Source organism: Trachurus japonicus, chromosome 11, assembly GCF_045865225.1.
Source record: "Trachurus japonicus isolate A0001 chromosome 11, Traja_1.0".
NCBI classification, from domain to species: domain Eukaryota; kingdom Metazoa; phylum Chordata; class Actinopteri; order Carangiformes; family Carangidae; genus Trachurus; species Trachurus japonicus.
This window is the reverse complement of record NC_140917.1, coordinates 17004495-17032417: the sequence shown is the minus strand read 5'-3', so window position 1 is coordinate 17032417 and position 27923 is coordinate 17004495. Positions and strand designations below refer to the sequence as shown.

Here is a 27923-nt window from a genome sequence, read left to right as displayed (position 1 = left end):
CAATAGACCAGTCTGGATTTCATAATGTAATTTGATATTTGTAAAAATGTTTGTTATATGTAAAGCAACAAAACACATTTTTAAAAATATATAGGCATATGTATTTTTCATAGGCTAAAACAGCTAGCTATGCATAAGAGCCGAACAAAAGAAAACTATTATAGCTCATAGAAATAAGAATAATCGCTCATTCAGGAATATTTCGTCTTGGGGGGGGAAAAATGCATCAACATGAAACACGCACAGTGAAAAACCATTATTGTGTTTCATTTCACATTATAGCTTTTTTTATATTATTAATCCCCCCCCCCCCCCCCTCCTCTTTCTGCGGCTGTCACACTGTGGGTACTTTAGCGACGGTCCCTGGCGACAGACATCACGGCTCGTTCAGCCCAGGGGAGGGATGGAGCTGATGGACAGGGAGGGAGACACCGGCTTACGACGTCAAAGGAGTACAGACACACACACAGGAGGAGAGGGAGAGGGAGAGGACGAGCAACCAGACTGACTGACTATCTCTCTATCCCCCACGGTCACTGAAGGGAAGCCGAAATATCCACCTATCATCCAGTATCTCAGCCGAGCCAGGGAGAGATTTGTTTATTTTTTATTTATAGCACATTTATCTACAAAAAAAAACAACAACAAAAAAAACCAAGAGGAGCATCTGTCAGGGGGGAAAAAACAACAAGCTGATCTAGAAAAACACGCTCATGCCGAATAAAGGAGCGTCGCTGGATGTTACTTGTGTTGTTGTCGGGGGGGTGCAGGCCTAACTTGTTACAGGATTCACAGACGCTCGTGGAGACAAATGAACTGAATAATTGAGCTTTAATAACTAAATAACAGCGGGAGGAAGAAGAAGAGCAGGCAGCCTCTGATTCCGCCGATTCTTTGCCACGAGCAGCACCACAGGTAGGATTTATTTGGATTTATTTTTAACTCTTTGTTGGTTTGTGTTTTTTTGGAGGGGAGTAAACGTGTCAAATAATGATAATAAAAGGGGAAAAGAGAAAGAAAGACAGAAAAAAAAAATCCAGTGCTGGTCATTGTTGTTGTCACACACGTCTTGACAAAGAGCGCAGGTCTCCAGCTGTGTTGACAGACACACGGGCATGTTTCAGGCGGCCTGCCCCCCGAATCCACCGCGAGGAAACATTGTGTTTACTATCATTTACTATGATGTGACATTTTATTATTCTGTATTATCTTCATCTTACCAAACAGGATACAGCCTCTCTGTTGCTATGAATCATGAATATTAATTCCAAAAAGCCAGTAAGATGCAAGTTATGGCATTGTAATTCAACTATATGTGATTTATTTCTATTTATAGCCTACTAACATTTTATGCAAAAAAAAAAAAAGACAAAGTATTGCTTTCAAATGGGTTTAAGTTTGACAAAAAATATGTGTATTTGCGCTCAAACCCCTCTTGAAATAAGATTGCATCACTATTTCTACAGAGCATGTAGTTCTCTCATAGCTCTCAGTGTATCTGGGAGAGCTGTGTCAACACTGAGTTCACAGAGGAATTACATGACTTATAATGAGCATTTTCATCCACAAATACGTCGATTTAATGTTGTGTATAGTAGCAGTAGTAGTTGTATGTGTGTTTAACGTTTAACTGTGTATACTCCAGCGTGAATCTGTGTTAAATATACTCCTTAAATGAAGCACCACACAGGAGTAGGTCTGCCATATCTCCGAGGGTGTACAAACTATTATTTCAGCTTCCCCATTCCCACTGAATGCTCCCATCTGCACCTCCATCCCCGGCCTCCTGTTGGCACCTCCTGTGCAGTGTGAATTTAAGCCTGCAGGCTCCTGTCTGCTCCTCCTGACCGCCTCCACTCTGTGTATGTGTGTGTGTGTGTGTGTGTGTGTGTGTGTGTGTGTTATTATTCCATCCCCAGACTTTTCAATGAAGGAGCCTGACGCAATCAAGCTCTTCATCGGGCAGATACCCCGAAACCTGGAGGAGAAGGACCTGAAGCCCATCTTCGAGCAGTTCGGCAAGATCTATGAGTTGACGGTGATAAAGGACAAATACACAGGGATGCACAAAGGTGAGGACCGAGAAATATTTTACTACTGGTTTAATATTGATCATGTTATGGCAGGATGAGCAGTGAGAGGCAAAAGCCACATCACTGTAACAGCTGCTCCTCTGTGCCCCAGTTATGAGTGACTTCCTCATTAAGTATATGTGAGGTTATTGTCCCTGTGTAAGGATCCCTGTGAGGCACACTCACAAAAAAAAAAAAAAAAAAATTAAATGCAGTTGAGTTGGCGGAAAGTTTGTATCCTCACATCTCCAAATCTTTTAGTCATGGTTTCTGTTTTGGATTACACTGGAAAAAATAGCTTTGACTCATCTTTACAAAAAAAAGAAAGAAAAAAAAGAAGAAGTAATGACTCATGATACCAAATCTCATTAATCTCCATGAACAAGTGGGCAAACTATGTATTTTCTAAAGATATGGCCACACATAAAAGTGCAATCTAAGGCCTGCTCATTAGTAGCAGGTTGGATTTAGTATCCTATGGACAACAGGAAGAACTTGTGTTGTTCTTCCCTCAGCGCTTTGATTAATGACCAACACACTCTGAAACCTCAGACGGTCTATTAGATTAACTCTGGACTCACTGGCTGTATAACAACAGTGATAATGTGAAGACAGTAAAAAATATAAATAAATAAAAATCCTGAATGAAATGAAATGATATGTGAAATTCATGAGTGTGTAGCCCCAGTGCATGCTGGGAGGTTTCCCCTTGACACCTACCTCAATAGAAATTTAAACCCAGTTCATTTTAGATCGTCTTCACTCAAATCTTTCAGTAGTTATTCCTCATCGCCTCGTTTAAATGAGACATAACGCAAAAAATAATAATTGGAAAAAAACCAAACAAACATAATTGACTATTATTGCACTGTTATTGTTTTTACAGTGTAAAATGTTGCACAGCAAACTCCATCGAGCCAGTTATGGCTACCAAGAGAGGTAGTCAACCCCAGATCAATCATACGAAAAGTATTCTGTCAGTCACTAATTGATTTTGTATGGTAATATCAGTCAATCTGAATCTGCTGGTTGTCAGACGTCAGCGCTAGTGAACAGGTTTCTCATGTTTCTGAGGAGAAAAAAAAAGAAAGAAACACACAGTTAAAATCCTGTTAAAACCCTGTTTGACAGATGGACTGCAGTTGGTGAAGTGATCTGAGCTAAACAATGATCTTTACTGTCATTTCTAATGCAAATGTGAGTCCAGAAAACAAAGGCTTTTATAAAATCCTCATAAACCATCAGTCATTTGGGAGACGTATAGGGCCAGGTGGTATCAGTCCTTTAACACCTATAACACCTATTCTGCATATATTTACATATTCATGATTTGTGGGAGCCCTAAAGGTTAATGAAGGCCTTTCTCTATTATGTGGGACTGCATACATTTTGCTTGAACAGCGTGATATTAAATACTCATTCAGACTGCTTGTGTCTTGAATAGTCTCCAGGTATTGTGGTTTAATAATCCCATAGATCTAAATGTCAGTGTCCGTTGTGTTACATATATATATATATATATTTATTTATGTTTTGCCTCTTTTTATGCAGCTTTAAACATATGTTAATAATGATCATTTTAAACATGCGCTGACCCCAAAAAATTGCTGTGAGCACACATATCAAATGACTTGTTTATAACAAGGATAATGATGTTTCTGCCCCACAGGCCTGCAGGGCAAGCAGCCAGTTAAGATTAAGTTACAACAACATGGCTCTGCCAAGAATAACAATATATATAGCTTATGATTTTGACATTAAAAAGACACACACACACACACACACACACACACACACACATTTATAGTTTGCTGATCGTCTGCCATTTGTCTTCGTACCCAGGATGCGCCTTCCTGACATACTGTGCACGTGAGTCCGCCCTCAAAGCCCAGAATGCACTGCACGAGCAGAAGACACTACCAGGGGTGAGTGCGGCGCCGTCTTCTCGAATCCTAAAAACATCCCACATGTTTATAACAGGGGGAGGGGGAGGTAGGGAACGGGGGAGGGAGGGGGGTCAGAATAAGTGGCATGGCAGGCGATGTGAACCCACCACCACACAAGACACACGTGGACACACAGTGACACGGGAACGTTAACCGAGTTTGACGTGTCGGCCCGACTTCCCCCTTCAGCTGATATGCTCCAATAAAGGTCAAAGGCTGCACTCCCTCTTATGTTTCATATGTGATGCATCCAGACATATCCATCCAGTTAAGGCATGAGTCATCTTGCTACATGTCATGGGTCGGAGGAGACAGCTATGAGGCTCGCTGCTGGAGTGACTTTGCCACTTCTTATTCTCTCTGATGTTTCTCTTCCTTTCTGCGTCTCTCTCTCTCTCTCTCTCTCTCTCTCTCTCTCCCCCCCCTCCCCCTCCTCTCCTCTCTTTCCATCCATCTCTCCCTCTGAATTCTAATCAAAGTTAAACCTAGCTTTATTAGCATAGCCAGGCAGCAGGTGTGCTGCCAAATGACATTTCCAGAGCTAAATATGACATGACAGCCGCGTCTCTATAATAACCGACTATATGAGAGACAAGGCGACAAGGCAAGGAATTACTGAGACAGAGTGTGCTCCCAGACTCGCTACTGCTTCCTCTTTTACTAACAAGGCTTTAACCCTGTTTCCTTTTGGTTATTTTTGTTGAAATCTACATCATTCGCTTCTTTTCCCCCACCCCCCTCTCTCTCCTGAATGGCAGCTCATGGCCATAGCTCTTGAGAGGAGATTGAGGAAGCAGATTAAACAATACATAGCTGCAAATAACTGTTATTTACATTATTGATGGGCATGTCAATGTTTTTTTTTTTTTAATAATCAAGTAAATGGCTGACAAAACATGCCCCCGAGTTGTCAGATCCCAGGAGGATGTGGCTTTGTTTTTGTCCCAAAGCCCAAAAGATTTTTCATTTAACATCACTGAAAAAATAAGGCAATATTCACATTAAAAGCTGGATCCAATTATTATTTTTTTCTTGTTGCAATTTTAGCGCAATGAAGATTGGTCAATTACTCAGAAAGTATTTTAATGAAATTACAAAATATCCTCCTGTTCCCGCTTCTCAAATGTGAAGATTTGCCGCTTTTCTTTGTCTGACATGACAGGAAACTGAATGTTGGAAAAGCAAAAACAAGATGTGTGATGGACTCTCACGTCCAGCGTTTTTGGGGGGTTATTTTTCTCTACTTTTGGACATTTTATAGACGAAATAGAGAAAAATGATCATGAGAATCTGACACCCGCCTTCACATTTTCGAGGAAGCTTGAACCAGCAAATGTGGCTTGAAGACAAGCGGCTACCCAGAATTCACTGTGAGCAAACTCAGTGTTTACTATCATTTACAATGATGTGACATTTAACTTTTTTTTAATTATTGTTATCTTCATCTTACCAAAGAGGATACAGCTTCACTGTAGCTATGAACCATGAATATTAATTCCAAATGTGAAAACAAAGCCAGTAAGATGGAAGTGATGGCATTATAATTTGATTGTATGTAGTTTATTTCCATTTATACTAACATTTTATGCAAATAAACACAAAGTTGAGCCTTCAGATGGGCAACATTTTGGCAAAAAATATGTCTAACTGTTCTGAAACCCCTGTAAAATAAGATTACATCACCATTCCTGTAGGATATATAGTCCTCATAGCTCTCATGGTGCATCTGTGAGTTCAGTGAATGTCACTTACTGAGCAAATATTAACATTTGAAAAGCTGGATCCAATGACTTTTTGGCATTTTGCATAAAAAGATAAGAAAAAAAAAAAAAAAAGATTGCTCTATTAATCAGCAAGTATTTTACTATTGGTTTAATACTTAAAAGCAAAACACACAAAACATCCTCCTGTTTCTGCTCATCCAATGGGAGAATTTCCTGCTTTTCCTTGTCTGACATGACGGGAGGAAACGCAAAAGAAAAACAAAATGCGTGATGGACTCTCACCTTGAGCATTTTGGGTTATTTTTCACTGCTTTTCAACATTTTATTGATAAAATGATCATCAGAATCCGATACCTGAATGTTTTCTTGGTGGTCGAACGGTGCGTTTACTTGATTATTTAGATTCTCTGTCAGGCGTAGTGGGGCAGTGTGGCAGCGGCAGGCAGGGGGTTGCTGGGGACAGTTTGGAGGAGCAGGCTGTTATTAGGGTGGCAACAAAAGAAATCCTATTGTTAGCGTGACAGTAGCGTGACCTTTCTGACCTCACGTAGGGGATCAGCAGGGCCCAATGCCCCATGGCTAAAGCCCTCTTCCCCCTGTGCTTCCACCCCAGCGGCACTCACAACCTCTTACCTCTAAGCCGTGTGGAACAAGCTAAACCCTCCTGTGTTCGCTCAATCCTTCCCTGCCCTCCCCCTCACTCGCCAAGAGAGAAAAAAAAGAAAAGACGAAAACCATCTTATTAGCTCCGTACACGCCCACATGGACGAGAACTGCTTCCCACCCCTGCTACCAGCTGTGGTGTAATTGTCATCTAATTGCACCTGCACTGCCAAAGAATAATTAACTTTGGCATCTCATGGTCAGGGCGATACAAAAGAAATAACATGAAAGCAATTATAGGACTGAGAAGAGAGAGCTAAAATGAATGCACACCTGAATGTAGAGAAAGCTGAAGGATGTCATTAACACTTGGCGTAGGGTTTTTTTTTTTTTTTTGTAGTATTTTTTCTTCTCCGGGAAGTCTAAGAGTTGGACCTACTGCTTCTCCCTCCCATTGCTATTTCACAGATTTTTTTTTTCTTTTTTCTCGGCTCACAATGGAAAAGAAGACAGAAGGGAAAAAAGAAAGAGAAAGAAAGAAGTCAGGCAGGGGCGAACAGATGGTTGTATCTGAGTGGCACCTGGCCTTGTGTTTAATTTCAGGTGAGAGCGTCCGTCTCTAAGTGGGAGGGGGAGGAACGAGTGTCAAAAGCACATTCAGTCTGAAAGCGAGGAAGGAAAGTGAGAGAATGGTGGAGCTGGGAAAAGCAGGAACAGTAAAAAAAAACAGATCCATTCTGAGAGGAAGTGTAGAAATGGAGGTTGGGAAGATAAGAAAAGAAAAGAGCTGTACTCTCATTCTGTCCTGCTCGGACATCTCGTACTCTTGTCCCCTCTGTTCTTATCGCTATATCTCAGTTTGTCTGGCCCAGTCGGCTGTTGTGAGGCTCACAGAGACAATAACATCCAGTTATGTCACATTAAAAGACGACATTTTACTCAAATCTTTTAAATATCAGTTTGAAAGGGAAGAACGATTGAGTCATGTAGCCGTTTGCTGTTGGAGGCCGTTCAAGCTGAAACGATTTGACATTAAGAAAAATAAATCTGCAACTATTTTAATCATCCGTTAAGCATTCAAGTAAATGTTCAAGAGCAAATAGCAATGATTCACCGATTCTGCCTTTTTTTCTCCATGTGTTTTTTTGTTTGTTTTGTTTTTAGGCCTAAACTGAATATATTCAGGTTGTGGTCTGTGAGACAATTTAAGATGTCAGTCACCATAGGAGCTGGGCATTTGTAATTAGCTTGCCTTTTTTTTTTGTTCTTCCAAATTTTCCATTAGTTTAGAAACCAAACAAAAAAGTAATCAGTCCGTTAAAAGAGAAGGTTTGACACTTTTATAATTATACTTAATTGCTTTCTTGCTGAGAGTTAGATGAGAGGACTGATACCACTGCACGGCTGCGTTACGTAGCTTAGCATAAGAACTGTACATAGGTAGAAAACAGCTAATCTGGCTCAGTCTGCCCTTCAGCGCCTGTAAACCTCACTGATTAACATGTTATATCGTGTCTATTTATGAACCACACATGCAGTTTCTCCCTGTTTCCTATCAACTAAACTAACTAGCTGCCTCAGTTCAAATCTTCTCATCCACATTTCAGCAGTAAGTGCATTTCCCAAAATGTCAAACCTATGCTCTAATCAATGAGGACGAGAGCAGTTAGCTGCAGCCCTAAAGCTCACATCTGCTTCAGTAGAGAGATAATATATTGCTCCTCATCAACACTCACTTACTTGAATTAATATTTGCAACAACCGCCTCACCGTTTTTTAAAATGCAATAACTATTTAATAGTTCGACTGTGCCCAAGTGAGGAAGTAGCTGTGCATGTGTGTGTGTGTGTGTGTGTGTGTTTGGTGTGTATTTGCATGTGCAGCGGGGGAAGGGAGGGCAGGTGTTCACACTAACAGGGTTTAATGAAGGGTGTGTGCTTTTGTGTGTGCGCACGTGTGTGTGTGTGTGTGTGTATATGTGTGTATCTGTCTGTTTGCTTTTGTGCTTCCACGGAGAGCGCACATCAGAAGATATGGATGGATGAAAGTTCTTGGGGTTTATTATGAGCTCCTCTCAGGTTTTCTCCATTCACTATCTGCAGAGAGAGTGAAATCTGTGCTGCGAGGCCTTCTGTGTTTAAGCTGCCCATACGAGAGAGAAAGAGCCCCCTTTGAGTGGAACATCTGACTAAGCCTGACATTTACTCAGCCATAAGGACTCAGACGGAGCAGACAGAGGGGTTTTATCAATAGTCTGAAATAAATGCATATGCTAAATATAGCCCGGGCTTCTTACACAGGATATGAGATGGGAAGTAGTAGAGCCACAATGTTGTAATTTGTGCCCCTGAGTAAACGTTTTTTCTGCTTCACACATGGGCTGGAAGGTTTTTATAGACCTGTTAGCACTGAAGACTCATTCAGGCTTTGCATTGTTGTCTCTTTTTCTAGGAAGACACAGGTAGGAACTGATATTTAAAAGACAAAATGCACAAATTTGGTTCACGGGGGGCAATGTGCACACGTTATGTTGAGTATGTGACAATAAGCAGATAAAGCCGCGGCTCCATATGTGTAGCTTGTGTCTTCTGACGTCAGTTGAGTTGCAGGGGCGGCAACAATGACAACGACAACAACGAGGATGATGATGATAGCAATTAGCCTCAGAGCAAATGTGTGTACTGGATGACCATATCTGGCATCGATTCATTTACATGTGCATGCATATCAATGCGCTGTGGTCGACTGACAACACACACACACATGAAAAAAAAAGGGCCCGTCTGTGTGTGTGTGTGTGTGTGTGTGTGTACGTCACTGTAATGATGAATGCAGATTGGATTTACAGAGGTGGTAAATGGGTGTGAATTAGAGAGAAATTGGATAAATGAAGGAGGGGAGGGGACAATGGGTGAGCAAGGGAGGGAGGGAGGGAGGGAGGGAGGGTGGGGGGAGGGAAGAAGAAATGAATGAAAGTTTGACATAATGAACAGTGGGTGGCAGGGAGGGGGGGAGGAGGGGAGGTTAGGAGAGGAGAGGAGAGGAGGGGGGGGTTTGGTTGGAGGTGCATTGAGGCAGTGTGTTTATCAGCTTAAATACAGACATCTGTTACTGAGAAATAGTGTTTCGGGGGGTTGGGATGCATGTGTGTGTGTTTGTGTGTGTGTCTGTGCGTGAATGTGTTTGTGTGTGTGTGTGTGAGTGTGTGTGTGTGTGAGTGGAAAGGGGGCTGTTGTCACAAAACTCATTAGGCTCTTTGAACTCTGCTGCAGGACCGGACATAGCATGAACACACACAGTGGAGTTAAAGTGTGTAAACCATGCACAGATTAGAAGAAAAAAAAAGCATGCACACACAAACACACACACAAACACACACATACACACACATACACACACATACACACACATACACACACACAAATGTTCCCATGATTCAGTTCTTTTCCCCTCCTGCTCCACTGGGTCGAGTCAAACACTTGACATGAATATGTAACAGTCAGAAGAGACAAAACAATCGAGAGTCGACTCTGGTGTTGTTAGCGATGTTTCTCTGTGATGTGGAGTTTGAGGGTTTCTGCTGCTGGACGGAGAGATGAACGCTGTTGTAGGAGGAGGAGGAGGAGGAGGAGGAGGAGACGTCACTTTGACACTGAAGACTGGATCATTGATTAAATATTATTGAACTGTACAAGCGTTGTGCTGTCAGTCTCTTTGTGTTGCATTGATTTAGTGACTGACTGACTGGCCAGATTCAGGAGGTTGGTGGAGTTTCTCTGCCGCTTTGTGTGCTTTACCCACCCATGTGTGTATGTGTGTATGTGTGTGCGCATCTGTGTGTGCATCCACGTGTAGAAACATTAACAGACCGTATTTGTGCATCTCTGCTTTTTTTTTTTTTCAGTCCCTGCCTGTGATGCTTTGTTCCAACTCTTTGTGCGAGCTCACACTCATCTGCGTTTGTTAATCTCCCTTTTTTCTATCTTTTTTTTTTTTTTTTTTTTTTGGCTTGTGTATACCAATTTCCACCTGTGCTTCTTCTTCTTCGCCCCCCCACCCCCCAACCCGCCCCCCACCTTTAGGGTGAATTCACAAGTGTGTCCCATGCGTATAAGTGCATTTGCGACGACGAGGAGGAGGTGGATGGAGAAAGCGAGGGAGCAAAAATCATCAGAGACCCGAGAGGAACAGAGCAGGGGAGGAGGAGGAGGGGAGGGAGGAGGGGAGGAGGGGAGGGAGGGAGGGAGAGGCGGGAGGTGGCAGGTTGATTACGGTCGCAGGTCTCGTTGCCTGGAGACGGCGGGGACGAGGGATGCCAGGTTGCTTGGCGACCGGCGCAATGCAATGACCAGCGCTGTGTGATGGAGTGGAGGGGAGGCAAAGACGGCAAATTGTCTTTGTGCCCCCACCCAACTACACCAACCAACCACCACCAACCAACCAACCACCCCCACCCCCTCCACACCCACCACCACCACCACCACCTCCAACTCTGCCTCCCTGCTGTAAAACGCTGTTGAAAGAGCAGGAGAGATGGTCTGCGCTGATATATTTACCATTCAGAGCGGCTGCTTTTCAGAGCCAACGAGCAGAATGGATTGAAACTGGGAGTGAAAACAGGCGACAGAAATGTGTCACAGCCGCAGCAGCAGCAGCAGCAGCAGCAGCAGCAGCAGATCACTGTTATATAGACTTAACAACAGTGACTCTGTTGAGCGGAGAGTATATGGAGATTATCATCCGCTCTGCAGGTCATTACAGAAAGGTGGTGTTGGTGGCGGTGGGGGGGAAATATCATCATCAATATGCTTTACTCACTCTGACTGTAAACGATCCCCCATCTAAAACACATTCATGTTATTAGGCTAAGATGAAACAGGAGCAAGTGCCACTCCTCTCTCTATATATCTATATCTATATATACGTGGTCATTGACAGCATGGAGGGGGTCATGCATTATGGCGTAAGGGGTCGAGCTGTGATTTGATTGGATAATCTATGGATTTAATATCTCATAATCCTTTGCAAAATCCCCCCGCGGCATCACAGAGCGAAAAGATTAAGTATGTGTAGATGTGTGTGTTCACGTTGCTGTGACCGACAGGAGCAGACAGAGCGAGCGTGTGTGTGTGTGTGTGTATCTGTGGGAGTAATGTATGTGTGTTTAGTCTGACGTTGACTGTATATAATGATAATAATAATAATAATAATAATATCTGCTGTGTGTGTTTGGAGATGCAGCGCAGGGAAACGGAGACAGACAGACAAGAGAGACAGAGAGAGAGAAATCAAATAGCAAGAACACACAGTGGTGGAAAAAAAAAGGGGCTGTTGATCAGGCAGGTTTTGCCTGTTGTGTTGTCTGTGCACAGTATGGGACTGTTTTTGTAAACAAGCCTAAGAGAGAGAGAGAGAAAGAGAGAGAGAAAGGGAGGGAGGGGAGCAACAGGAGGAGGAGGGAGAGAGCAAATTACTGTAAAGTGTGTGTTAGTGGTTTCGGCTTAGAGGGAGATATTTTTCTCCCTGCTTCTGCATCTGCTCTCGAGGCAGCGCCAACATTCAACAGGCGCAAACACTCCCTCCATCGTCCTTTTTTTTTTTTTTTTGTCTTTCATTTTTCCTTCCTTCCTTCCTCCTCCTCCCTCACCCCATCTAATCCCTCTATCTCTCGACCTAGAAGCACCCTTTGTCCTCCTCATTTGTTTTTTTCACCCGTCGTCTCTCTTTCTTTCTTGCACGTCGCTCAGAGCAACCTTGTTTACCTGATGTAAGGGTGGGTGGAAGGGCGGTGGTGGGAGGGGGGAGGGGGTTCTCTCATCACTGGGGGTTGTCATGACGATGGCCATGCGAGCACGGTGTCTTCGTCAGAGCGGCGGGGCCGGTTGCCGTGCCGATCTGAAGTGGCACAGCCTTGATGCCTCCACTTCTCACTGTTTTCCCTCTTGTATATTCTAATTCCAATCTCCTGAGCCATCTGCCGCTCCGCTCCTTATCACCAGCGCCACGGCCGCCGCTGTTTGTCTTCCTGCTCTCAAATATGGGCCATGGGATTTTTTACAGGAGCCACTCAAAAAAAAAAAACATGTGGTCACTCTGACAGTCAGAGATGCCACACTTAAAAAGCAAAGCCACCGACTGCCACAAAAGGTCAGAGCTTCAGCTTCAGCTTTGAAGACATTTCACTGTGAATTATCTTTTATCTTTGCATCGGAAAAGTCACTGAACTAATCTGAGCCTGGTTCAGATTAGATCTGGATTTGAAGAATCTGTGTATTGTAGTCAGAGCAGCTACAGCATGAAGAGGGCACAGGGATTTTGTTCTCAGTAAAGAGGTTTTAGCGACTGAACATAACTCTTTTTTTTTTTACTGAGTATATGACCAGCTTCATGTGTGGAAAGCATGAAGTCATGTGCTCATATAAATCATGTATTTTCAAAAGGAAAGCGTCCATTGCCACATCTTATCCCCCTCCATAAAATATTTTACTGTATCTTTAGCCATCAGTTTTTTATTTTATCTTTCTTTTTTTTTCATTTAAAGCTGATTTATTTCCCTACGTTCAAATCCATGTTTCGCATTTTTATGGTTTATATAAAGTGGAATCTACCTTCAAATGAAGTGAATAAAAAGCTGAGAGTGTCATAATTTAACTAACTAAGAGGGAAAATGATCAAATAGTAACAACAGGCCTTAACATAAACAAAGATATTCAGTCTCTGACCATGTAGGATCCAAAATATATTAGATACATAGAGTGTAAATGAGAATAAAGTTACATATAGTGTCATATTTAAAACCTCTGAGAGCCGCAGAATAAATATAAACTGTTGCACAGTGGTCATAACTCTGTGGGCGTCCAAATGCAGAAAAACAGTGGACGAAAGACAGCGAATGGACACTTTTGTAATAACAAAAGTGACATTTTGTTGAGAGCTTTTTACACAAAGCATCATGGGAACATGAGCGGGCCTGGTCAGGTGTGTAGATGTTACCTTCACTTTGAGGACAAAACTTGAATTATAAATTAAACTGAAATTACTATTCACTGATTGCAGGAGCCAGACCTCCATTTGCTTGAGTGATTGGAAGATGGTTTTGAGACTTTGCCACTCCATCAACTCTATCATCCCATTAATTGGTGCAATCAATTGGGTGCTCTGGGTGAGGAGACGCAGGGGCCCCTCTCCCTCTGCAGCAGGTGTTGGTGCGGCGCTGGTTGGAGGCTGGTTGGTTGTTTGTGCATGCGGCCGCGTTGGCAGGAGCGCGACCGCGGGCGCCGATCAATAGTGTCTCCTGGTGACCGATCGCAGCAGATCAATCAGTGACACGGGATCAGTGACTGGCTGAAATGTCACCAGCTCCATAATTAAGACCTTCATTAAGCCACAGTTAACAGAGTGTCACTCTGTTTGGTCTCACTTCCACTCCTCACCTACGTCACCCTCTCCCTCCCCTCTACACACACACACACACACACACACATCCCCCATCTCCATCTTTTCCTCCATATGCTCCTTTCCTTCCTCTCAATCCCACCCTCCTCCCTTTTACCCCACTTCTTGTTCATTATTTTCTTTATTTCATTCACTGCCTCTTCCCACCGTCTTCCTGCTCCATACATTTGAAAGTGGAGGCACTGACGTGTGCACATTTTCATATAGAGCTTTTGTTAGGGACAATTGAGCGGCAGTAAAGAAAAAAAAAGGATTTCAGCAGCTTGTCTTTTGATGAATTATGAAAAGGTCGTTTAATCCTTCTCTGTGTCGTGTGTGCTGTACTTTTTCTTTGTGATTCTTTTATTCCTTATTTTTTTCCTCTCTCTCTCTATACCCTCCTCGTCTGTCTCTGCCTCTCTGTCAGGCTCAGAATCTCTCACTACTCTGATGCTGTGTGCTCCTGTAATCCAGATTAGCCGGCGAGTGTTCTTAATCTTATCACTTCCCCAATCCCGCGTGGGTGTGTGCTTTTCCTGGTTTGTGTGATAGGGGGGGGAGAAGGAACGATAGACGGCGGGATTAGAGCAGATTCTGAGAGAGACTCGGACAGAAGAGGAGGGGACAGAGACAGAGAGAGAGAGAGCGAGAAACTGAAACTGTACGACTGTGACTGTAATATCACACATATCAGTTTCATCTTCTGCTCTGGAGAAGAGTTGGCATCTCCCATACATGTGTCACTATCACATCAGTAACGGATGGGTTATATAAAGTCACATAAATGTCATTTACATCATTTACAGGACAGAGGTATAGTGGCCAGGTTTTGATTTAGTGTCTTTATCTTCCTGTCTCTTCCAGATGAACCGTCCAATCCAAGTGAAGCCGGCGGACAGCGAGAGCAGAGGGGGTAAGAGACACCTGTCCCCGCCCACCCAGACACACAACACCTGTTCAAACAGCAGCACCTTCACACTGTGCACCAGATCAATCAACAAGTGGAAAAAGATACGTTTCTGATACTGAACAATATGGATCATCTAAAAAAAGAAAAAACAAAGACTCAGGATAAAGACAGAGCCTGCTGCTGATTTAAAACGTTTTCAGACACAATAAACTGCAGCAGCAACAACAAGCAGGACTTAATCGTCCCTCCAGCAGATTATTGTTTTAACTAAACCACAATATTAGATTCAATTACCCGGTAAAATGGCTGTTTCGCTGCTGACAACCTGCACCTGTACGTCACACGCTGTGCACTCACCCCCCACTTCCCTGTCAGAGCTGCAGGCTGAAACTGTGCCTCAGTGAATAAAGCATCCTCACATCTAACCAATCAGCCGCCCCGGTCACCTCGAATCAGTTTCACCCACTTCTAAACATTTGCTCATTTACTAAAATCCACATGTATTGCACATTATTCATAAATATTTTGTTGTAGGGTGAAGCAACGTGGGTGAAACGGGCAACGATTTTCATTTTCATCAGTAAAGTGCGCTGTTGCTCTGACACCTGCGTAGAAACTCAGCTTTTCACAGCGTCCCTGATATCTCACAGATCCTCCTTTTTTTTTGACAGTGGGACATTTTGACATTTTGTCACAGTAGGAAAAACCTGAATGTGAATAATAAAATTAATGTCGGCTGAATTTCACCTCGTTGCTTCATTTTCATTTCTCCCTGTTATTGTGCGCGCGCCGGCTCGCTGTCACACTGTCGTGGCTTACTGGGACACTTGAATAGAAAGGAGCCATTGTTCATGTTACTAGAAACACCTGTGCTTTTCCCTGCTATGACAAGTCAAAATGTCTTCTGCGAAAAAAAAAAAAGGTCTGTCACATTCTCTAACTTCTTGCCGTTATAGTCCACGTTCATTTATTTTAGCCTGTTGTCAAAGACACGTCCTTGTTTACTGATGTTCCCCATTTTGCAAAGACATTAGTCCTCATCCATTTCAGTGAGTGAGCTTGTCGACATTGAGAATTTGCTTAATTTATTACAGTAGACATAACTGGAAGACTTATTTTTGTCCAAATGCGGCTGAAAGATGACACTACCCAGACTGATTACAGAAAAATGAGTGTGTTTGGTTTAAAAAAACGACTTGTTGGCTCTCAAATCGCAACTTATAATGCAAGAAATGACCAAAATCTACTCTCTCCTTCTGTCTTGACACATTTTTTGGAAACGTGACATGTGATCTGCACTCAAATCCACCACATTAACTCCCCACACAAGCAGCTCCCTCTAATCACACACCATACACAAACCTTGCGTAACATTTACACAAATCTGGCAAAACCATGACGGTAGAGACGCGTTTGTTCGCTGTGACTGATCGTTTATCTGAGATACAGGTGGATCTTCACGTTGTGTTTTCTATTTGTGGTTGCGTTGGAGAAGAGAACGTGCAGAAATGAAATGTAACACGTGTAAGCGATCGGTAGCTGAAACATGCAGGAGCGCTGGTCTGATCCCTCACAGACGGGGACAGACGGAGCAGCTTCTCTGACAACACACAGGGTGACAAACATTTGAGTCACTGCCAGATGCTGTTTGTTTGTTGTGACACTCGTGTTACTGCACTCTGGTGGCGTTTTGGAGTACGGCAGCCCGACATCCGCCCTGCTTTGTGCCTGCTTATCAACTGTTGTCTCTCTATTACCCATGCATGTACGGTGACATGGCACTTCTGCCCTAACCCCTCCCCTCCCCCCTTTTCCTCTCCTTGTTTCACCTTCTCTCCCTCTCTTTAATCTCACTCACATTATCCACACGTTGTCCTGTTTTCTCTCCTCCCGCCCCCCTCCCATCTTGGTGATCTCCTTCCCCTTAGAAGACAGGAAGCTGTTTGTGGGCATGCTGGGAAAACAGCAGACGGACGCCGACGTGAGAAAGATGTTCGAGCCGTTCGGCAGCATAGAGGAGTGCACGGTGCTCCGTGGACCTGATGGCACCAGCAAAGGTAACGTCATGGACACGTCATGGACACGTCATGGACACAAAAACAAAAAAACTACATCAACAGCATTTAATCTAAAGTGTTCTGCATGAAATTAACACATTTCACTGGATTAAAACCATTTAGTTCAACTAACTTCTCCCAAATAGGTCCAGTGTCTTCTGTGTCTCTGTTGTCATCACAGACTCACTGTTGTGATATGCAGATTTAAACATAGTAGATAGATACACTGTAGTATTACTCATTATGCAAATTCTGCTTTCAACCAACTGTCTTGCGCCCGTTTCTTGGAATAAAAACACCTGTTTTTGTAAAAAAAAAAAGAAAAAAGAAAAAAGAAACTAAAATAGACTCTGAATTATCTCTCTCATCATCTGGTTTGTTCCAAATCTTTGCCCACACGCACACTGAGATTGATGCAACATGGTGTCTTATTTAAATGACACAGGATGATTAGACTGACTCAGATCAATTACTTTAAAAAAAAAAGGAAAAACTGGACTCATATTTGTCCCGGTAATTAAAATGATCAATTTACCACCCCTGCACATCCCCCCCCCTAAAAAAAAACACATACTACTTATGTGTCCTTCAGCTTTTCAGACTGCTGCAGTCTGAGATGATCGCAGCTGGAGTCCAGATCTCCGCTGTAAAAATGTGACACTGACTTTGTATTTTCATCCATCCATGAGAATTAAAGCCCGCGGCGCGTTAACCGTCACGTGGATGTAAATTACCACTGTCACTAACAACAATGCTAATGATATTTGCCATGTAAATCAAAGTCCGGCAACAGTTCAAACACAGATGCTAGATTTTTCTGCGTTTGTTGCATGAGGCATGACTAATGGTGCAATAGGTTTTATGGGTCAGAGCTAATGATGCGTTTGGTGGTTTACGGGCTGTGATTGATGAAGCAATGAATGTTTTGTGGACCATGTTTAATGATGCCTCAGTAGCTGATGAAGCACTAGATGTAAGACAGCTCCTAATGTATTTTTAAAGGGAAGTAGTTTCTGTATACTGTGAGTGTGTGTGTGTGTGTGTGTGTGTGTGTGTATGAGGCCACATTTTAATGGTGTGTCATTTCATGTAGGGTGTGCATTTGTAAAGTTCCAAAGCAACGCAGAGGCCCAGGCCGCCATCAACGCTCTGCATGGGAGTCGTACTTTACCTGTGAGTCCCCCCCCTACACACACACACACACACACACACACACAAACACACACCGAGCTAGTTACACATACACTTGGTTACAAATGAACTCAAATAGACACACTCAGATGCTCCAAATCCAGTCATTTAGACACTCAACGTGGTGACTCAGCTAATAGTCACCACTTCTCATTCCTCTCCCCCTCCTCCACACACACATACACACTAACACACACACATTGCTTTTAGATTTTTGCATTATGGGCAGTTTCTTTTTTTTGTTTTGATGTTTTTGTCCAGCTTATTTCTCTTGATTTCGTCGCAGGCTGTGTAGCGGTGAAACTAAATGTTTTGAAGACTATATGATACTATACTATACTATACTATACTATTACACTATCATGATCAGCTTCGTAGGTTTAACCTTATGCTGAAAAGCCTCAGACAGAAAAGAGTGATGACTTTCCAACGTTACCTCCTCAGGGCGCCTCGTCCAGCCTGGTGGTGAAGTTCGCTGATTCGGAGAAGGAGCGAGGGCTCAGGCGGATGCAGCAGGTGGCCTCTCAGCTGGGCGTCATCAGTCCCATGACCCTGCACCTTGGGGCATACAACGCCTACACACAGGCGGTGAGGAGCACACAGACACATTTCTTTAGAAACACACTGTACCTTTCATCAAGACACACATAAGTGTCGCTGAGAGGTTCTTTTTATATGAATTAAATATGCATTTTAGTTTGTTTTTACTCTTAACTTAACAAGCATCAGGTCTTATTATGGTGTTTTCCTTATGTATAGATGTAAATGTATTGATGTGATGTGTGGATATAAAATCCATACTCAATGTTAATTTGTTCCATGTGATCTTTAATGTCACACTGGATGGTTTTAACTGTAAAAATTACAATTTACAATTTGCAGAATGAAGCCACATCACCGCTCTTGTCTTTGCTAATTGACCATTTAGTGCAAATGCTTTTAGATTTGGCTCATTAACTGTTGTTTAATTGTGATGCTAAAGGAGCCTGAGAACATTTTTAACTCTGCGATGGTCGTGTTTGTGAATGTGCTGCACGTCGTTCAAAACTTCAGCTAAAACATAAACATGACAGAGAGTACAGTTGCTGACTATAAAATAAAAAAAAAGCTTAAGTGCAGGGCCACTTTAAAATTACTCAACAGCAGAAATGTCATCAGTGATTTTTTTTTACCCTCACCGTTTAAAGCAGAGAGACGCTGCATGATCTGAAGACAGATCATTACCTTGATTTGGTCCTGATGACTGATTATAAATACTGTGAAGCATCTGCAGCACTTAGCAAAAACAGGGCAGGTCACAGAGGAGAGCAGGTCTGTGTTGTGCTGTGCTGCAGTGTGCAGACATAAGACCTTCAGATATATTGACTGATTGCGGTTCAGTTTGGAGCTGTCACAATAATATTAAACATGTTGGATTTTATTTGTATGATAATAATGATTATTATTATTATAAGGCACCTTATAATAAGAATAATAATTATTATAAGGTGCTTCACAAAAAGACAAAAACAAACAACATAATGTAAAATCAATAAAAGCAGTCAGTTTAATCTAAATTAAAAGTCAAATAAAAGGTTTTGTAAAAAAGAAAGTTTCAAGATGAGATTTAAAAGCAGTAACAGAATCAGCAGACCTGATTTCATCAGGTAAATTGTCCTAGAGTTTAGAAGCTCAGACTGCAAATACCCAATGACCCTCTGAAACTAAATGTGCACTGGGAACAAGCAGAGGACGACTGCCGACTGATCTCATCTTATGGCCTCGCTGATAAGATCTGAGATGTAGTTTGGGGCTCATTCGTGTGAGGCTTTAAAAGTTAATCATATATTTTTAAAATCAACATTAAAAGTGATAGGTAGCCAGTGGGGGAAGGCTAAAATCGAGGGTTAAATTATCTATTTGAGTTGGTTAGTAGTGAAAATTTGAGCTGTTTTTTTTGACTGAGGCACGAATCTCTAAACTCCACCTCCCCTGAACCCCTCCCTCTTTCTTCTCAATCACACCCTCCCTCTCTCTCTCTCTCTCTCCCTGTCCATCCTCCAGCTGATGCAGCAGCAGGCCCTGGTGGCGCAGTCGGCCTACCTCTCTCCTGTTGCCACGGTGGCGGCGGTTCAGATGCAGCAGCTCGCTGCCCTCAACCCCAGCAGCATCATTGCCACGCCGATCGCATCCATCACCCCCTCCTCAGGTAATGAGAGGCAGAGATGTCTGGCTCCGGCCGGCCTTGATTAGATTTCTGCCTGAAATATGAGGACAGATACACAAGGAGAGGTGGACCTAAGAGGACAAAATAACAAACATCTATTTTGTAGTTTTTTTCCCCTTTTTGAGACTCTTGTGACGGCAGCCATATTGGCTCTAACTTTTAAACTATAAAACAGGGATTATTAGAACTTTAATCAACGAATAAGCAAGTGGCTAAAGAAGAAACAGCAAATTGTTGGTATTTTAAGGGAATTAATGATGAAAATAACTGAGTAATATGTTTGTGTGCAGGTACCAGCACTCCACCCTCCATGGCAGCCACACCTGTTCCTGCTCTGCCTCCACCAATCACAGTGAACAGCTACGCCACTGTGCCAGCTCCACCCAACGGCCAGTCGGCAACCGAAGCCCTGTACACCAACGGGGTCCATGCCTATCAAGGTACAGCCGTCACATCCAATTACCTCTGTGTGTGTGTGTGTGTGTTCCTCCACAGGTTCACAGGCTGTGATGTGCAACAGCGAGGGTCTAATTAAGAGGAAATGAAATGAAACTAAAGCTCTAAATGTTATTTGGGGCGTGTTGATGTGCTCCGAATAGCATTCAAGGTTTTTTTTTGTGTGTGTGTGTGTGTGTGTGTTTGTGTGAATATACTGACAAGATGTTTACTGTGTCACAGCTCAGAGTCCTGTCCTGGACCCCCTACAGCAAGCTTATACAGGCATGCAGCACTACACAGGTGAGCGTCACAGTCTCCTTTAATTATAGAAATGCATGGCTGTAACACAAACAAATGATCTCACAGAATAAAATAAGACCACTGGACTTCAGATTGTTTTTAGTTTCTGTTTCTAGAAATAACTCTTAAATCTGTGCAGCCAGACGCAAAAACAGTTTTATGCAACACAGTGGAGCACAGCTGCATTACCTCTGTTCTGCCCAGTGCTGCATGTTTAAGTGGAAATCTACACCCAGGGTCAAAACATGCACATATATTACAAAATGTAAATAACCTGCAGCTCTACAGAATGAGTCACACGGTGAATGCAAAACATCCTCCCAGCTGTAGTGAATCTGTAGGTGGATGCAGCTCGTGTCAGATGTTGTTTTGAGTTTGCAGCGCTCCGCCTGCCTCACCTGCTGCTCTCTGCTCACCTGTTCCTGTTCCTCCTCCCCGGCAGCCACCTACCCCGCTGCCTACGGCCTGGTGGGACAGCCGTTCCCCCACCAGCCCACGCTGGTGGCTCAGCAGCCGCAGCAGCCGCAGCAGCTGCAACAGCGGGAAGGTAAACTCACTCACACACGTGTGGAAAAATAACCGTATCTCAGAGGCACGTTCCAGTGGTTTTTACACGATTTCAGTCCCTTTGCCGCAAATAACACCTGATCACTCTGTCAACAGAGCCGTGGTGTTTCACAAAGCTGATTGTACTTTTCTTTTCTGTTGCTTATCATGAACTTATGTTTGACATAAAAAAGGGAAAATATGAACACTTTCTTGAATGATATTTATCACAACAAAGATAAAGTCTCCATTAGTCAGAACCAGGAATTACATTACCTGTTCAGTTTATGTTGTTGACAATCTTAACAATTGTCTCATCTACATAATAATAGAAATGAAATAAAGATAAGAAATTACCACAGCCGCATTTATTCATCTTCTAATTGGTTAATTAGTCACTCTGTAACGTTAACCAATGAATCAAACTATGACAACATTTATTTAATTACATTACTGTCTGTCACTCTGACATTCTCATGATAAGCAATTATAATGAAATAGAAATTAAAAAAACAACAGTAATCAAACAAAACTCTGTGTACTGGACAAAGATTCAGCGGATTGGATTTGTTTGTCACGTCTCTATTTGGTAAACATGTATCAGGAGACAATTTAGCTCCAACTGCTGTTATGTCCCGACTCCTCAAGGAAAACAATTTATAGTGATAAAATGTTTTCTTCTTGTTGCTCACTGTAATGTTCTTCTTACCAACTCAACTTTACATTTTTTCAGAGTTTTTGCCTGATCTCCCAACCTGTCTTGTCTCGTCATGTCATTTCCACGTCCTTGTCTCTCTCTCTCTCTGTGTCTCTCTCCCGTCTGTCTTTGCGTACAGGTCCCGAGGGCTGTAACATTTTTATCTACCACCTGCCACAGGAGTTCACCGACTCTGAGATACTGCAGATGTTCCTGCCCTTCGGTAACGTCATCTCTGCCAAGGTGTTTGTTGACCGCGCCACCAACCAGAGCAAATGCTTCGGTGAGTCACGTGGTGGCGGTGAAGGTGGTTGTAATGTCTGTCATGGCTAATTGTCACCTTGACAGACTTTCTCCTTATGTGACAAAAGACGTGTTTTTCTCCGTACCTATAATTACGGCTTTCTCCTAAATGTGACGTTGCTGCTGTTGCTGCAGCAGCATGAAAATCTGTGCTTTACCTCTTTCGCTCCGTCTTTTGCGTCTCAGGTTTTGTGAGTTTCGACAACCCCTCCAGCGCCCAGACTGCCATCCAGGCCATGAACGGCTTCCAGATCGGCATGAAGAGACTGAAGGTGCAGCTGAAGAGGCCCAAGGACGCCAACAGGCCTTACTGAAGGAGGTGAGTGACTGTGTATTGATGGGGGAGGGCTTGATAGACAGCTGCAAATGTGTCTGGAAGTTAAAGAGACAGAGTGGATGTAATTGGGGGCTCAGCACTTAAATGGCTGTCTTTCATGAGGAGCTGAAGAAGTCAATAACCCTACAGTAGATTAACTTAACTTGAGGCGGCAGCGCTCTGAAAATACCATCAATTTGAATTTCAATACAAGGATGAGAAGATACCTGTGATGTTGCTCAGTGTGTGTAGGTGTCAGATTTACTGAGAAGTAGATTTTACTCGCTTCAAATGTTGTGTCTAACCAGTGTTCTGTCGCAGGGTTGAATGCCAACTACTGTTCGTCATTAATTTTTTGTTTTACTTTTCATTTATTGTTTTTGTGCTGTGCCATATGCCATTTTTCCTGAACAAAACATCACACCACTCTCAAGACTGTCCCGTCCATACATATATCGTGGAGACGTGCGTCGCTATGGCTACGGTTGCCTAGCAACCGCTAAAACCTCCCCCCTTCCTTCTCACTGCGTTGTAAGTTAATTGGCCTGTGTTGGTTGCTGTGGCGATATTGCCTGTGATGGTTGCCATTAGCAATTTATTTTTTTTATTTTGGGCCGTTGCCTTGATTCACCATGCTCAACTGCATGGCGGGTTACTGTGGCGACCATGAACTGTGTTTGGTGCGTTGTGAGTTTCCTCTTATTATTTTGTCCTGGTTTTTAATCCTTGCAAACACTGATCAATAACTGTCACTTTACCTCAGCATCTGTAAGTAATTGATTATCATGACATGCTGTTTTTCTTTTTTTTAAGTCCTCTAAAAGCTTCAATGCTCAGAACTAAATTAGCCTGCTGTCCATCAAATATGGATCTATTACAACTTTTTCCTTTTAGACTTTTTTGGTTTTGATTACTTTTTTTTTTTTTTAATTGTCTGTCATGATTATCATTCTTACATATTCCCTCTGTTTAGTTGGTTGGTGTGGTAGTTTTTCGGTGATGCGGGGTTTTTGTTTGGTTGTATCTCAAATCCAAGTGACTTTGTGCCTGAACTTTGTTTGGTTTTTTTGTGAGACTGAACACTGAACGTGCCCCTGTATATGGTCGACAAATTAGTGTTTGTGTGTGTGTGTGTGTGTGTGTGTGCGTGACTCTGTCTGTGTGCGAGTATGAGCCAAAAAAAACACGTGTTTACATTTGTATTTGTGTGAGTGTTTTGTAATTGAGTAGATGTGGGAGAAAAAAAGACATTTGCGAGTATGTGAACCTGTGTGTGTGTATGTGCGTCCTGTGTGTGTGTGTGTGTATGTGCGTCCTGTGTGTGTGTGTGTGTGTGTGTGTGTGTGTGTGTTGTACCAACTGAGACACTAACCGTACTCTAGAAGGTTTTGGGTAAAGCTGTTTGGTTCCTGTGACACGTGCTGCTGGCTGAGGAACTGCATTCCTCTGTAGGAATTCTGGAAAAGACAAAAAAACAAACATACAACACATAATAAGAAATATAATAATGATTTAACATACAGTATATACATTTGACAACCTGAAATGTTCAATAAGTATCAAAAACAACCAGAATGTTACTATGTGTCTTGCACAGGGGATCTGCAGGTCAATAACTTAACCAGAGAGTTTAAAAACAAAAAACAAAAAAACAACTAATGTCTTATACTGTAAAGTCAGATATTCAGTTTGAAAGAAATGAAGTTAATTAAACTCAGAAGTCACAGTTTTGGATAATTTTTAGTCTGAAAAGTAGGGTTAGGTTACATGACAAACAAGTCACTTATGTGATGCATTTCATTTCATTTCACCCCTTAACACACAGTTGATTATGTTTCTATCTTTAACACTGTTTGACAGCATCATGTATACTCTGTGTCTAGTCCTATCAACTCTTCATTAAAGCTAAATGTTGTTTGTATTGAATGAGATAATGAGATGTGTTTTTATGGACACAACCTTACACCAGCTATAGAAAAATATATATCCTAGAATCTAGGATCTAGATTATTAATGTATAGGTAATTTATTCAGACTTCTCTCAAATGAATCATGACATTTTTGACATCATTAGACATCTTGGTATCTGAAATGTATGTGAAGTAAAGTAGAGTTTATTTAAAAAATAAATAAAATGGGTTTGAACAGAGTTAGAGGGCAATGTCTGCTTGTTAAGGGTTTTTTATAAAGTCTGACAGATGATTTATTGCTTGTGATATACAGCTGATATTGAATATAGACAAACTGGCATTAAAAACACATGGCTAACAAGTTGTTTCTGGTACCTGCAGATGCCCTGTTTGCATCACAAATAAACAATTTAGTGGATGATTTGAATCTGAAATCCTTTCCTCATTGCCAAACTACAGACTGATTAATGTTATGGTATTACTACAACAAACAAAATGTTAATTAATTATCCAATCGGTTGCAGTGTGTCCCTCACCAGAATTCCTACTGTGCATGTTCTGAATTAATTTGCCTGCCAAAAGACATGACAAAGTATTTTCTAAGAACGTGCATACACTTTGCAGCAGTATGACTGTCACTATTTAAGTTGCATGGACACTAGTTGATTACTGAGACTCCCCCGGAGGTTATCAGTGCAAGCAGTGTGTATTGCAGACACCACTCCACTTCCAAAGTCTTAACTGTTGTGTGTTTTATTTCAGTGATGTGGTTTAAATATGTTTGTTCTCTCTCTCTCTCTTTCTTTCTCTCTTTCTCTCTCTCTGTCTCTCTTTCTCTTCTGTGCCTCCAGGAAAAACCTAAGAGTTCAATCAAGAAAACCACTTGGGACGACCCAGCCTTGTTTGGTTGTTTGACCAACCGTATAGCACAGGAGCAACACTTCACAAAAAGCAGTATCACGTGTATGCGCTTACAAAAAACCAACAGCAGCAGCAGCAGCGGCAGCAGCGGCAGCAGCAGTAATACTATCAGCAACAAACACATCTTCAGATTCAGCATCCGCAATATCAGAAGTGCTCCAGAGTTCCTACTGTATCATTCCACTGCTGGATTCATTTATATTATGTACATACTCTATTGTCGGCAACAAACAAATCTACATGTTAAGAAAAAGCATATCACTGATGTTATTCTACTGAACAGGGTTCTACTGTATAGTGTGATTTGTGGTCTATGGCGTTTAAGAGAAGGCCAGTCTACACAGTCAGAGGCAAAAGAAAATACTACTCTGTATGATTACCATTGGTAATATTGTTATGTAGAGTTAGTTTTATTATTTATACGTAAATTAAAAACATGGGTTAATTAAACTGGAAGAGAAATTAATTTCCTCTTACTGTACATACCTTGGTTCAAAAATGGACTTAAAAGGACTTAAAAAAAAAAAAAAAAAAACTTCACGAGTTGAGATTCTCTGCTGCCACTACTTTTCAAATTCAACAAAGCAGGAGGAAGGGCTTGGAATTTTTCTATCTTGATTTTTTACGTTTTAATTTATTTGGTAATCAAATTGCTGAGGGGGAAGATGTGAAAATTTCTTTTTTAATTTAAGAGGGGGAAAAAAAAGAGGATTCCTGCGGTCTACAAGACAATGAACACACTTATTATAGAGTTTTTAATTACATAAATGTACCTATGGAAGTTAAAAAAACAAAACAAACAAACAAAAAAACAAACATAATGTTTCTTTATTTATTCTCTACAATCGCTGTTTTAAAACATATGTCTTTAAAAGAAAAATAAAGTACAATTTAGAAAAAAAAAGTCCCTGCTTCATGTTATGTTATTTTTCTGTATAGCTCAGCCTAATTTCCCATGGTGATAAATCAAAATGCAAATCAGAAATTACATTTAATTTGTTTAAACAGGCAACAGATCGACAATGGTTGTCTTTTTCTAGAGTTTGGTTGTTTGATAGGGGAGTTTGCTGCTCTCTGTAGGCCTGAGGAGGAACTGAGGAAAGTGGAAAACATCTCAGTTTTAGTCCTGGTTGCATTTGAATCCTAAACGACCAAAAATGCACCGACAGGAAATGATGACGTGTTTTTGAAAAGAGTTACTGTACAAGTCTGTTCAGGAATGGCTGTTATAAATGGACATAATTGTGTAAAACTGTCAATAATCCCACTTCAGCAAGCTCCCACTGTGATTCAGCGATGACTCTGCCTGTGTTAATATACATCTTACATATGAAGACGATGGAAAAGGCTGAGGTGTGTAACCACAGCTGAGGTGTGCAGTGAATCTGTCTGTCACAGCATTTTGGGTTTGGTCTGATGAGTCCATACATGCCTTGACCCTCTTTGGCATGCCAGTGTGTATGAGAGGTGATTAATGCCAAGTAGGAAGAAGAGGAAAAGTTTCTAAGGACAACTGCCAATGTGGTCGCGTAAGGCTGAGGAAATCATATGATATGTCCATGTAAGACATTTAAGAGTAACACTTTTACTTTTGATTGATTTGAATATGACTACAGTACAAAGTCCAGGTGAGCAGCAAGAAGACAGGAAGCAGAGTGTCTGCACAACAATGGGAAATGGCATATGGTTAAGTGTAAAAAGAGGAACATCAAAATTAGGGAGCCCATGCATTGTATTGTATTGTTATCAAATGATATTGCATCATATTCATAAGAGCAGAAGCTATATTTGAACATACACCACAGGCCTCACTGGGTGAAAAGTATGTGCAGTGCAATGAACCTTGCACATAACTTTATGAAAGGTAGCCTAGAGCAACTTATTTTCTGACACTTGGAGCAGTATATTCTTCAAATTGTCCATTACAGATGAATTCACATGTATTTTGGGTGGGCAGCTTTTCAGAAAAGATTACAGCACACGCCTTGTGTCAAATAAAGGTCAACTCAAAAATAAACCTGTGGCAAACCCACGTAACCAAACATGCTAAGGTTAATTTGGCTGCAATGATTTTAAAGCAACACTAAGTACTTTTTCGACCTTAAAATAATGTTTTTAAATTCATTTAAGTGGTAGAAAAACGGTTAACAGGATGAACCTGTGAATATTCTCATTTGTCCAGGTCATAGTTATCTCAAAATTAGACTGGTCCAGTCTCAGCCTGGTCAGATGCGAACATGAACTGATGAAGCCTCTTGGATGAGAGGTGAAAATAACCAAGTCAAGTTGCGTTCGATTTAAATTTCCTTGAGTTAACAGGATGAATCGTGCCGCCGCTGCAGCCTAAAT

General features: G+C 41.9%; 1 protein-coding gene and 1 long non-coding RNA gene across 9 annotated transcripts in view; one reads left to right on the top strand and one right to left on the bottom strand.

Annotated features, from left to right (window-relative positions):
- The window catches only part of LOC146978569 (uncharacterized), a 35097-nt gene that overhangs the window by 4230 nt on the left and 2944 nt on the right, over positions 1–27923 (bottom strand). For 2 of the 3 annotated variants that reach the window (XR_015037099.1, XR_015037098.1), the window contains exons 2-7: positions 24116–24200; positions 22586–22799; positions 21298–21412; positions 20467–20575; positions 20020–20177; positions 18374–18512 (exon numbers count right to left, since the gene is read on the bottom strand). This is a non-coding gene — a long non-coding RNA (uncharacterized LOC146978569). Of the gene's footprint in view, positions 1–2277; positions 3142–18373; positions 18513–20019; positions 20178–20466; positions 20576–21297; positions 21413–22585; positions 22800–24115; positions 24201–27923 lie in introns of those variants that run through there. The other variant, XR_015037097.1, reaches the window with a different exon arrangement.
- On the top strand, positions 374–26390 carry celf3a (cugbp, Elav-like family member 3a). Of its 6 annotated transcripts, none has more exons than XR_015037096.1 (15): positions 374–915; positions 1920–2072; positions 3915–3997; positions 14644–14692; positions 16621–16746; positions 17840–17919; positions 18382–18525; positions 19981–20125; positions 20434–20583; positions 20822–20881; positions 21324–21428; positions 22264–22407; positions 22614–22746; positions 23178–23274; positions 25505–26390. XR_015037096.1 is itself a non-coding variant. In XM_085791336.1 (14 exons), the coding sequence occupies exons 2-13, from the start codon at positions 1928–1930 to the stop codon at positions 22739–22741; spliced, it is 1359 nt and encodes a 452-aa protein (XP_085647462.1). In that variant the 5' UTR covers positions 374–915; positions 1920–1927; the 3' UTR covers positions 22742–22746; positions 25505–26390. The 6 variants fall into 6 exon arrangements, 3 of the variants coding, with proteins under 3 accessions (XP_085647462.1, XP_085647460.1, XP_085647461.1); XR_015037094.1 differs by having other exon boundaries at positions 16618–16746; XR_015037093.1 differs by having other exon boundaries at positions 16618–16746; positions 22614–23274.

Bases quoted from the DNA above. Each gene is read 5' to 3' on its own strand.
- celf3a (XM_085791334.1), top strand. From the start codon at position 1,928: ATGAAGGAGCCTGACGCAATCAAGCTCTTCATCGGGCAGATACCCCGA. The intron at 16,747-17,839 runs GTAACGTCATGG...CATTTCATGTAG, and splicing joins ACCTGATGGCACCAGCAAAG to GGTGTGCATTTGTAAAGTTC. The intron at 22,408-22,613 runs GTGAGTCACGTG...TTTGCGTCTCAG, and splicing joins CAACCAGAGCAAATGCTTCG to GTTTTGTGAGTTTCGACAAC.